This window comes from Taudactylus pleione, unplaced genomic scaffold, assembly GCF_031769625.1.
Source record: "Taudactylus pleione unplaced genomic scaffold, aTauple2 ptg000061l, whole genome shotgun sequence".
NCBI classification, from domain to species: domain Eukaryota; kingdom Metazoa; phylum Chordata; class Amphibia; order Anura; family Myobatrachidae; genus Taudactylus; species Taudactylus pleione.
In genome coordinates, this window is record NW_028284463.1 from 7,239,814 (window position 1) to 7,253,375 (window position 13,562).

A 13,562-nucleotide genomic window follows, 5' to 3' on the forward strand; every position below is an offset into this window, starting at 1 on the left:
GGCCAAAGCACAATACCTTACAACTAGTCAGCATAGGCCAGGGATCACTGATGAAAATTGCATTCCAATAAAGGGGTTCCTCCTCTCCAGAGCAACCCAGGCCTGGGCTGGTTACCCTGGGCTATCCATGGGAACCCTGGCCAATGGGTGTGGTGTTGATTGTATATAAAAATATAATAAATAACATTGTCTTTTTTCAGGAGAAACTAGAAGTCCCAGCAAGCCTCCCCTACATGCTGGTACTTGTAGATCCACAAGTACCAGAATGCATGGCATTAATGGCCTACTGGTAACTCTATTTCACCTGAAAAAGAAATATTAAAATAAAGACATGACTCATACACTATGACAGTACAACTTTATTATACATACACTCACACATACTCACCTACAATCACTGTACATGTCTTTTTCTCCATGTAGGCATCCACCATCTTCACAAAACAAAAAGATGACTAAAACACGGACCCCATAGACATTACCATCCCCAAGGATGGCACTCCAAATTACAGCTTAGTCATGTCAATTCACAAAGAAAAGCATGGGTTGATCATTCATTGGCTGCAAAAAGGCAAGCCTCTGTCTCTCTCAGCCAATGAATGGTTCTTACCATTCACTTTATTGGTGATAATTGCTAGATTACCTCCCAGGGATCCCTGGACTGAGCTGACTTGTTGTCTGGTATAATACTTTGGGTACCTTACATGAAGAAAGGGTACCACAACTGTGGCATTACACCTCCACTAGAAAAAGTCTGGTGCTGGTTTTAGAAAATAAAGGGGACCCCTTCTCATTTTGCTCCCCTTATTTTCAAAGCCAGGACCTGCTCACTGTGCCTGGTGCTGGTTGTGAAAAATACAGGGGACCCTTACATCTTTGTCCCCATATTTTCACTAACAGGACAGGCTCCCAAAACCTTTTGCTGATTGTGTATTTAGGGGGGGAACCCGAGTCATTTTTTTTTACACATTTTATAAGTTTTTCCACACAGAAACATGCATGGATCTCGCAGATCTGTGCATGTTTCTGTATAAATGGCACCTGGTCATGCTAATATTGCCAGCATGAAGCAGGTCTATTATTTGGGGGATTTTGATTTTGTGTTCAATCTGGTGTTTCATTTGGACATGGGTATCCAAAATCAAACACGAAATCTCTAGTCAACAAAGTTGAACTTTGGTAAATATATAATATACAATAAATATACTTAACCACGATTAGTATTATTGATAAAACCCTGTCATGGCTTACTTATGACCATTGGATCTATTTTAAAGACAATTTTTGAGAGTATCTTTGAAGTGACATCATTGAACTTGAAGTTTAAGTCTAAAATACATCATATAATTGAAGAAATAAAGACCACTGATTGTGGACACAATATTTTAAGTTATTTCCACGTCTCAAATTTCACACTTTTTCATATCATATTTCACTGGCTTTTCTTTATTTAAAAGGAATATAAAAATGTTGTGTTTTAAATATTTTCTTGGGTCACTGGAATAGGTAGATTTTCAATGAAAATATTATTATAGCTCATCAGTCTGTAAAACTTTTTTCTTTTGATTATTAAGGTAACAGTGTTCAAGCTCAGCCTAAAGTAGAAGAAGCAGCTTTTCACAGATTTCTTTTGATTAGTTTTGGACACTGTTTGTTATTGTTAAAAATTTAGTGCACTATTGTATTATAACTCTCTAATAGACATTTCCCCACAAGGTGTATGGCAGTGCAGTATCAAGGGTGGGATTAAGGTCCTTGGGGGCCCCTGGGCAACAAACATGTGGGGGCCTCTATAATTAAAAGTTATATGTGTGTATATGTATATGTGTATGTATATATATATATATATATATATACATACACCGGGCTACCTGCCTGGTGTATGTATATATATATATATATATATATATATATATATATATACACCAGTATACAGCAGCATTCCATGCATGAAAGAATGAACCAGGTTGGTTTGTCCTTTCTTGAAAGGAATGCCACAATATGCTGGTTTTGGATATATATATATATATATATATGCACATATATATGTATATATATATATATATATATATACAGACATACTGTATATATACACCTGTATACATACACTCACACACATATATTACTGCTTGCCTGGTTTCAGAGGCAGCAGCAGAAGACAGCACTCTTTGCGGGTCATTAAAAAGAGGGCAGAGCCAAATGACGGGAAGGGCAGGGCTTAATCGCATGCCGCAGCAGGCAGCTTCATTAAAAGAAGAAAAAAGAGGATCATCTAAGGTATGTGGCTGGAGGCTGGGGCCCCGCTATGTGTGGGGGCCCCAGGACGACCGCCTCTGTCACCCAGCCTATAATTCAGCCTTGGCGGTATCATATAAATTAAATATAGGACTTACTGTGTTATTTTCACATATTTGTTTATTATATGAATTACTTGCTTTAAAGCAAACATTAAAAGAATAAAAGCTAAGAATTAATTTTAGAAGATTTTATGTCCCCAGTATAACAAAGACTGTCATTTTAACTTAATATCTTTTGAAAATCTAAATGATTATTTATTAATAATTATATGATACAAAAGCTATACAAAGTTAAATAATAGTGCATTAATGTGATAACAGGGCATTTAGTTGTCAGCTTTAAATAAACTTTAACCTAGACATTTTTTAACACATAAATTTAATCCCTGTAGTCTCACCAAAGCCCTTTTCACATATTTATTCCATAGACTGTAGATAAGAGGGTTTATCATGGGTGTAATAACTGTGTACACTGCTGTAAGGACTGGTTCAAGGACATCAGAATATTCCGATGGTGGCATCATGTATGCAGATACAGCCATCATATAATACATAATGACAATACTGAAGTGGGATGAGCATGTGGAGAAGGCTTTCTTTCTGCCATCCTTAGATTTTATCTGCAAAATCACTCTGAAAATATTTATATAAGATGCCAAATTGAACATAAATGGGAATAATCCATATACCAAAGTGACCAGATAGATCATAATATAAAACTCATCACTGCCAGCACAGGAGATGTCAACCAGAGCTTTAACATCATAGAAAAACTGGTGCATGGTCTGTGACTGACAGAAGGACATGTGTGAGGCTGGGATTGTAATCACAAATGAATTTAGGAATCCTGATATCCAAGTGCCAGATGCCAATAAGGTACAGTGTTTTTTATTTAAGATATCATGATAGTGTAAAGGAACACATATAGCAATATATCGGTCATATGCTATAATGAGTATAAGAACATCTTATGTAGAAGCAGCCTACACATAGAAGTGCATCTGAATGAGACATTGTATGAAGGACACTGTATAATCTCCAGATAGTAACATATACAGCAGATTAGGGACAGTAGTGGTTGTATAACAGATATTTACTAAGGCCAGGTTGCATAGAAATACATACATGGGTGTGTGTAATTGATCATCAAAGTATATAACTGTAATTATACTAGAATTGATGAATACTCCAAATATATATAGGAAGAAAAACACGCTGGTAGTTATTGATGTATATCCAGATTTTGTGGAAAATGGCACCAAGTTGAATTCTTTAATATGTCTTGTTTCCCATGCTATATTCTGATTATTCTGCAAAGAAACATTATTATTACTATTAGTGAATTAATTGTTGCAGTGGTGGAGAAGGAGAGAAAGGAGTTTGGACCTCATTCAGAGTCAGTCGTTGCGGCCGCACGGTCGTACTGGAAAAGGGTCCGGATATGCAAATGATGCACTCGCATGTTGCGTCCCTAAGTTCGGATCGTTAGCTGGCCGACCAAGGGGAGGAAGCGGTCAGAACACAAAAAATACGCCCCCTTCTTGAACGCATTACACGTCATCTCCGGCCATATAAGGATTAATCGCGAGCATCGGGAACCATCGGAACTGGTCGTAGAGCTTAAGGTTGGCCATACCCTCTCTTAAGCTCTACGATCATGTCAGTGTACAAACCTCCCATGTCATGTGTGCCACGACTCTACTTTGTTAATTATGCACTCCCATTAAATGCCGTTCACATAATTAGGCATGCCTGCATTCGGATCTCCACTCCCCCGTTTTCAAGCACCTTCCCCTGTTACCACCAACAAACACCTCAATCTGTCACTCAAACTACCGACCTGGCTGTGTTCAAGGACAGATAAATTTCTGATCGTAGTGGCTAGTTTGCGCACGCGCAATGCAAACTTTACGCATGCGCAGTTTAGCGAACATCGGTGGCGTACGACTGTGCGGCCGCAACGACCGACTCTGAATGAGGTCCTTTGTGTACAGTATCTGTTAGAGTCGTAACTAGACTTTTTGGTGCCCTGTGCCAGAAAGAGTATTGGCGCTCTCCTAATTTTTCAAAGGGACATAGGGCACCCAAAAAAGGGCCATGGCTTCATGGGGAAGAGCCAGGGAAGAGACAGGAGAGGCGAGGAGATGCTGGGGATGAAATAAGAGGAAGCTACAAGCAAGAATGATAATAAATAAAAATTTGACAGGCCCAGACAGCACCCCCTGACATGAGGTGCCCTGTGTGATGGCACCGTCCACACTACCCTAGCTAGGGCCCTGGTCTCTGTGTGCCCCTTCTCCCATTAACCTCTGACACCTTTCTACAGCATAGACACAGATTTTAGGCAAAATAGAGCAGACACCATTTTCCTGGTGATTTCTGCACCTGCCAGTTGGGAGCTATTATAGTCTATGGGTGAGCAGTGTGCAGTGTATGCTGCCCAGTCTCAGGGACCCATGTGCACAGCTCACCTTGCACCCACTACAGATAAGCCCATCAATAACATAGAGTAGAGTTGGATGTTTGCATCTTTTGGATTTCTGACCTGCACATGTGTACAATAAAATCATCTGCATCCATTAATTTGTTCATTTGATGTTTAGAGAGGTATAGGCAGTTCAAACTCAGTTAATGTCTGTTGTATTACTCTATACAGATGCACACAGGTTAATTGATGCTGATCGCGGTAAAAACGTGCCCACGTTCGTGGGAGTGCATCTCTATAGGATTGAATGGAGATGCTTTAGAACATCCCTGATCGCAGGGAGGGCGTCTCGCACCATACATATCGCATTTCGCTGTGCTATGAGCAACAAAGTTGGGCAGATATTTAGGTCCCTTTCTGTGAAAGTAAACTGTCCTACCTTTAAAAGACCAAGGCATATGTGCTGTTGTCTCACCCAGTATAAGACAAGGTAATGGTGGTTCCACTTATCAATAGAACAAGTATTTCAATCTCTTGTACACGTACATGCCCTGCCTGTTTTTTTCTTTTCTGCATTCTCAGAGATTTGTGGAAAGACCATCAGCTGTTCTGTCTTGACACTAGTTGTGGTGCTGGTCTGTGATAGGATTCACCGCACTACCCGGATTTGTTTTCCTACCCTCATCTATCTAGTCTATTTTGACAAATTATGAGAAGGAAACTAATGCTCTGGTAAAAGTCTATAATAGTTTTCAAACTCATTTTGAACTACCAATTATGTTAGTATCCTTACTAGGCATGACTAATAGCTCCTCAGCACTCTAATGCTCTTACTGCTAAATATATTTTACTGTTTAATGAGAGCTGAATTCCTAATTAGGATTTTGACAGAATATTGAAGACTTTTATCTCTCATATAAAATTAGCTGTAGACAGTAACAGCTATCTTAATTTTCCAGATAACATTTTTATGGATGAAAAAAAAATGTGCCCTGATTGTTGCCCATAATGTTATTGTAGTAAGACATTTAATGAACATTTTAAAATCAAAAGTTAAAGATTTCATAATTTGAGTATTTCCATAGACATCCTAGAAACCAGTATATAAAAATATGTTAATTTATTAACACTTATAATTATTAAAATATAAAATAAGTGTGACGTAAGAAACACATGTAGCTGGATAACACCAGTACATTAAAGCATACAAGTCAAATTCATTAAAGAAATAAAACCCAAGTGCATGCACAATACAGTCTAATGATGCTCACAGATGTTTTAGTGGAAAACTATTACTTGGGGAAACTTTGGATAGTATACAGTCTCCTTGTAAAACGTTTTCTTTTCTATTTTATATAAAATAGATGGTAAGTCTTAAAGTGAACACACACAAGGTCAACGGGTCAGGCTTTTCGGCTGACCCGTTGACCTAAGTATCTGATGATTGGTAAGCACGTACAGACCAATCATCTGTCCAATGTGCAGAGCTTGATATCACAACTGGGCGGGCATTTAAATAGTTGAGCTGTAACTCATCGCCGGGTCCCTGCAGCTTGTGTACAGGTGATTGGTACACACCAGCAGATGACCGATATACAGTATCTTTCAGAAGGAACGGCCAATATATCTATCAGTGTGAACCCAACCTTAGGCACTCACAATGGTTAGTACAGCTGTATTATTTGTGCTAGTTAGAAACAGATGGACACCAGAATCACCCAGGCAAAGTTGCAACTCACCACATGTATGATATGCAGTCTCCATGTCCGGTCTTTTTAACTTGCAGCATCACTTATTAAGGCAGTTTTTAATATATTGCCACAGTATTGAAGCCCTTTGCTTTCATTATTCCTCAGCACACAACAGCTTATTTCAGAAGTCAAAATAAAACTTATCAAGCACAAAATTCCTAAAAAATTCTGCACCTTAAAAGTGAATTTCACAACCACAATCTACATAATTTATAGTCAAGTTAAATACTATGCAAAGCTTCAATGAACATATATAATAATTTACACCACTACCTGCCCCATTGCAGTACAACACATACGCATGCACATACTGTACATCCATCTTTGTCACAAGTCAAATAAATGACACAGTATATATTTGGACTCTGGACCTCGCACAAACATGAGAAGAACAAACTAGCTCTATATAGATAAGCCATGGTTGGAAATTAGCAAATGACCCTAGAATGGTGAGTTAGCAATTGTAATCACTGTACCATCATGCAAGTATATTATACTGTAAGGGCAGCATATATATAAGGTATAAGTGACCTTATATTAAGATGAATCTAAGATGATACTAAAAAAACTTTCAAAACCCCCATCTTAGTTTTTTGACAGAGTCAAAGTAAAGATATTTAAAATATAGGTCATCAGATTTTGATACATGTATTAAGCAACATAGAACTTGTTTCCCATGTATCTGGTACAGTATGTGCATTTATCTACTGCAATGTAATAAACTTTCTCCAGATCATATGTTACCACATAGAGGGCTCTAAAGCTGCGTATGCAATAACAATGGCTAATTTATGCTCACAGCCTGTCACCCACTCTGCAATGGATACATCTGTGCGTGCGTAATTGCAGTGTGATCGCAGTGCACGTGAATGCGGCTTATATGTATTGCACAATGGCTAACAATCGCTCAATGTACAGTATTTGCATTTGTGATTGCTGCTGAATCAGGCCACAAGTGTGTGTGTGTGTGTGTGTGTGTGTTTGTGTCTACTACAGTCAGACACTAGAATACATTAAACTTTATCTATCTTGGTGCATCTGTAATAATTGCTATACAGACCAACTAGTTCAAATAGAACACAAGCACTTAATAGGATTTTAAAATATGCAAGAAAATTCCTTTATAATAAACATAATCACGAGGTGCTTCTTGGCAACATAATAAATGGATTCAGTATGATTGACCACCAGCCGCATGGCCGGCGGTTCAAATCACGACAAAAGCATCCCGGCAGCAGTGAAAATCCTGATCGTCCTAAGGTAAGTATTTCCTACCCTATTCTACCCCCTAACCCTAACCCTCACCTAGGGGAGCCTAACCCTAACCCTCCCCCAAGTGCCTAACTCTAATCCCCCCTCTAAGTGCCTAAACCTAACCTTCCCTTCCCTGCCGCCTAATCCTAAGTCCCCCAGAGGGGTGCCTAACCGTAACCTCCCCCTGGGGGTGCCTAACCCTAACCCTCCCTTCCCTTAGCCTAACCCTAAACTCCCAGAGGGGTGCCTAACCCTAAGTCCCCCCCGGGAACCCTAAACCTAACACTCCCCCCCGTGCGCATGGCTGTCAGCGCCCAGCACCCTTCTTACCTTTGATTGGTAAACCGGGTGTCGGGCTCCCGGCATAGGTAAAATGACAGGTGGCGGGATTTTGACGCCTGTCATTTAACCCCTTGCCGGGATTAGACAGTCAGGAAGCCGACGGTCGGGATTCCGTCCTTAAGGTGCCCACACACATAGCGATCTGCACACGATTAGTCAATGTGTACGATTTCCCTTGAAACTCAGGGTATGCTATCAAGGTTTAAAGCTTACAGCAACTTTGCTTTTAAACGTGAGACAGTTACCAAGCACACCTGTTGCAAAGCACCTAGGAAAACAGCTGACACAAGCTAATTACACTAGTTAAAAGGGGTGCATGAGAAAATGTGAATGGTGAGTGCCGTGGATTAGTGCTTTTTGTTTATTTTGATTAATTTTTATAATTAATCATTTTTGTGACCACATTTTCTCATGCACCCCTTTTAACTAGTTAATTTGTGTCAGCTGTTTTCCTAGGTGCTTTGCAACAGGTGTGCATGGTAACTGTCTCACATTTAAAAGCAAAGTTGCTGTGAGCTTTAAACCTTGATAGCATACCCTGAGTTTAACACTAATGTGATGGCTATGTCCATGTTATAATTCTGAGCAATACAGTAGGGACTTGCAGTAAAGTGGGGTCCCGTGACGATGGGCTGCAAGCTTAAATGCATTGATCAATTCATGAAATAAAACCCCAGTGTTTATTATGTTTATTATTATTATTAGTTATTATGGTGAGTGCAGAGCCCCTACGATTTCTATATATATATATATATATATATATATGCACAATCGCTTGCAAAGGTATTCAAACCTCAAGAAATTTACCAATTTGTCAGTATTAGAAATTACACTTATACATGTTGTTAAAACTGTATTTTTATTGTAAATTTATTTACTATTTAAACAATGGAAAATAATATCTGATTATGTTAGATAATTCATATGAATGTTGAAGGTGCCTCACATTCACTGTGTTTTAAAGATTGGCTTTAATCAAATATTGTGTCTATTGTTATATAACTGTCTATTTTTACACCTGAATTTATTTAATTGTTTCTGCAAACACAGCAATCTGAATGTGATCTTAGGCATAAACTTTCATTCCACATATATTTTATATTCTGTATAAACCAAACAATTCTGATTTGATTGATTCCTATGTATGCATAAATGCAAATGTAGGTTCACAAGGATTTGCTGATATTGGGCCTGATTCAGAGGCGCTTGTTAGCGGCTGCTCGTTCGCTCCGAGCGATGTTTGCACAACTGTGCATGCGTACGGATTTGTAATACGCATGCGCGAACCAGTCAGTGCGGCCAGAAATCGTTTGTTCACAATATAGTGAATGCCTGCTATTTTGAGTGACAGGAGAAGGCGTATGTGGGTGGTAACAGGGAAAGGTGCTTGAAAACGGGGAGTGGAGATCAGAACGCAGGCGTGCTTAAAGGTCAAAACGGGCATTTTAAGGGTGTTCATAATTAATACAGCAGCGTCATTTACCACGTCACTGGGTTATTTTATAGTCAGAACTGCTCGCAAGATTGCGGTAGGAAAAACCAACCACAAGCACTGCAAGCAGTTCATACGCTGGTTGATTAATCAAATAAATAGCGGACATGACGTATGATGCGAGCGGCCAGGGGGCGTAGTTTCCAAAAAAACGACCGCAAGTTTTGTTCGCTCGTTCAGACATAGAGGCGTGAACCGACCGTAAAGAGCGAACGGTTCATTTGAATAGCCACCCCATTTTTCAGAACAAACGACCGCAAATAGCGACCTCCTCTGAATCAGGCCCATTGTCCCGTACTCTCATATACTCAGTGACACCTGCTTAGTTTAAAGCTTGATTCCTCTGAGTATGGTAAATGCAGTTATTATGGAGGATCGTACAAAATTAAACATTTTATTTTTGAACTGAACACACAGTTTTATTTGTTTTCCCATTAGTGTACCTGACGTTTTATACTTTAAGTTGTGTCTGACTAGCAGTAAAGCACAATAAGTAATTATTCATCTCCTGCCCATTCATGAAATTAAGATTGGAGCAGAGAGCAACCTTAAGCTGGGTAATCAGATCATCAGGACACAGTAACACAACAAAAAATATGCTCCTCTTGTACAGTCAGTGACTTGTCCTATAGTCTGATTGTGTAACACAGGACCAGGGCCATCTCTTCCATTGGGCTTGTTGGGCAGTTGTCAAAGGGCTCAAAGCTTGTAGGGGCCTGCCAACCCACCCCCCTGCAGAAGTGGCCAGTTGGTAAATTTGTGATATTTTTATAAGCCGTCCACCGGTTCACTGTATTCTGATCTAGCCTCCCCCCCATGACAAGTACACACCTCATTCCCAGTTTCACTTCATCTGCTGGCTTCATACCAGTCAGACAGAGTCTCTCTGCATGTGTGGGAGGTCTGATGGGCATGCAGGAGGGTTTCATTTTATTGACTATTTAAATTTTATTCCATGAATAGGTGGGTAGGGGCCCCAGTGCATTGATTTGCCCAGGGCCCACACTGCTGTTAAGACAACCCTGCACAGGACAGCATTGTATGTGACAGGGTTAGTATTATAATGTGAGGGTAATAGCAGCAAGCAGGAGTCACACACTGATAGCACTGAGTGTGACTATAATATGAGGTTCCTGTGTAGCTGGTGTAGGGGGATTGTGGTAACAAATGCACATTTACATGATAAAGTTTATGCATCCTATTAGTTTCTTAAGATTTCAGCTGATAAAACATTTGTGACACATTAGTTTGAAGTGACAAATATTCAGGGTCCTGCACAGCAACCAGCTTTGTGGATCCTATATCAGTTATTTTAAATTACATAAAGAGTCTCTGACCATATAGGACAGTCTCTTTTCTACAGTCAGTAATGTGCTCAGCTATTGTGTCTACAGGTCTGTATTAGGATGTTCTGCACCTCACTGTAGTATTATTAAGGTTAGTGAGGTTCACAGCTGGCTAGTAAAGCCAAAATCAATTGTACAAAAGATGGACATACACTTTATAAGGTTCTATTATAATCACATATTATCTCTATAATGCAGTCTATAAACTCTCTGCATTCCCCAAACATCAGATATGGGAATTACCACACAGACGTTGCAGATTCCTGACCACATTAACCTGGCACTGTCCCTGCTGTATGCACCTTTCTGTATGCTGCAGCTTACGGCAAACACATCTTCTGTGTATTCAGGATTTTTAGACATTGAGTCCTACAGTGCCCCTTAAAAATAAAAACTACATAGGAAATTAATGCTCATCCTGCAACCACAGTTTTAGGCCCTCATTCAGAGCCGTTCGCTATTTGTGGTCGCTCGTTTAAAAACAAGGGGTGGCTATTCAAATGATCCGTACGCACATTGCAGTCTGTTCACACCTCTAAGTCTGAACAAGCGAGCAAAACATACGCTCGTTTATTTGTTAAAAACGTCCCCTGGCCGCTCGCATCCTACGTCATGTCCGCTATTTTTTAGATTAATCGAGTACATCGACCAGCGTATGAACTGCTCGCTATTCTTGTGGTTGGTGTTTGCTACCACAAATTTGCCAGCAGTTCTGGCTATAAAATAACCCAGTGACGTGGTCAATGACGCTGCTGTTTTAAATATGCACACCCATAAAACGCCCGTTTTGACCTTTAAGCACGCCTGCGTTCGGATCTCCACTCCCCATTTTCAAGCACCTTCCCCTGTTACCACCCACATACGCCTCATTCTGTCACTCAAAATAGCAGGCCCTCGCTATATTGCGTACCAACGATTTTCGGCCGCACTGACTGGTTCGCGCATGCGTACTAAAAACCGTACGCATGCGCAGATGTGCAAACATCGCTCGGAACGAGCGTACTGCCGCTAACGAGCGGCTCTGAATGAGGGCCTTAGTTTTTAACATACCTAATATTTTTGTACTACTTAATATTTTACTGTATATATACTTTCTTGTTATTACTACTACTGCGACTGACAGAAAACAACGTGTCCTATAGATATGTGATTTAAATAAAAATACTTAAAATACATTGTCACACAATAAGAGCCGCAGATCAGTCACAGAAACATTGTACATTTGTGGAATGATCATAACTCACCTTTAAATCAGCATAACATACTATGGGACACAGGGAAGGAAGGGACCTTACATATATACTGTAGTGTGGATCCCAGGACAATGTAGATTCTGTTAATAGGTTACTATGGGGACTCAAACAGAAATGAGAGTATTTCATCACCCATATATTCTCCCCATGTGTTTTAATAATAAACTTCTTAGAGTTCTGACAAAACTTTCCATTCTCTCTTTCTGTACATTGTAGATTCTGAGAAAGTACTAAGTAGTGCAAATGCAGTTTCACAGGCAAATCTAAATTACCTTTTTGACTAAAATATTGTGGAATTGATTATTTTCCATTTTATTATTCTTTTTTTTGTAAAAATGTAAGATTACTTAAATTTTAAAAATGATAACAAAATACAAAATAATGGAGTTTGCTTATTATGGCACAAAAGGAGGAAAAAAGTAGTGCATTCCCACTCGTGCCCAAATTGTAATTCAGAAGCAAATATAATAATAATAATAATAATAATAATAATAATAATGTAAAGTAGTCAGTGAGCATGACATTGTCTCATTGTTAATTAAATTTTTTTTGTGTAATACATGATTGTCAAAGTTTTTGTAAAAGGTAAAGGGATTATTGTTACTCATGATCATGTATCCTTGGTTACTAGGCAAATGGTGGTGATGTAAGGCTGTTGGTGGTTGACATCATCAAATAATAAAGAACTGAATTGACAGGGAAAACTTGCCTCCTCCTGTGCTACGTGTTGCCACTGCAAAGTCCACAGAGTGCTGCTGGTCCTGGTTTGAACATTTTTTATATTTATATATAAACTGGAACCATTTTCCTGCTCTAAAAGAATATTAGGATTGTCCTTGTTTAGCAAGATTAGTTAGATTTTAACAAGACATCTACTACTGGATTTGGTATGATTTACCGCCGGCTGCATGGCCCAACACAGGTGGAAATTTTGAACGTTGGAAGGTAAGTATAAACTAACCTATTCTACCCCCTAACCCTAACCCTCCCTTAGGGGTGCCTAACCCTAACCTCCCCCCAAGTGCCTAACCCTAATCCCCCCTCTAATTGCCTAAACCTAAGCCCCCCTTCCCTTGCTGCCTAAACCCAAGTCCCAAGGGGAGTGCCTAGCCCCCCGTTCCCCTAGCTTGACCCTAACCTCCTGGGGGTGTGCCTAACCCTAAGTCCCCCCCAGGAGCCCTAAACCTAACCCCCCTCCACAGCTGTCCGCACCCAGTGCCCAGTATCCCTTCGATCCAGATGCCGGGCGCCAGTCTCCCAGCTTAGGTAAAATGCCTGTAAACTGCTTCATAGGTTATACCTTACCTTGATTAAATTACACAAAATGTGTCCGTCTATCTCAAAATATTGCTGGTGCCATTGTTCCACTGTAGGAGACCTTTTCCACATATTTTGGGATTGC

General features: G+C 39.7%; 1 protein-coding gene across 1 annotated transcript in view; it reads right to left on the bottom strand.

The window, feature by feature from the left end:
• Positions 1–275: 275 nt before the first annotated feature.
• The window catches only part of LOC148534983 (olfactory receptor 2T5-like), a 44,488-nt gene continuing 31,201 nt past the window's right edge, over positions 276–13,562 (bottom strand). Inside the window, exons 5-7 of the mRNA XM_088464855.1 lie at positions 2,696–2,930; positions 389–434; positions 276–304 (exon numbers count right to left, since the gene is read on the bottom strand). Coding sequence (XP_088320981.1) covers positions 276–304; positions 389–434; positions 2,696–2,930 — 310 coding nt within the window. The remainder of the gene's footprint in view (positions 305–388; positions 435–2,695; positions 2,931–13,562) is intronic.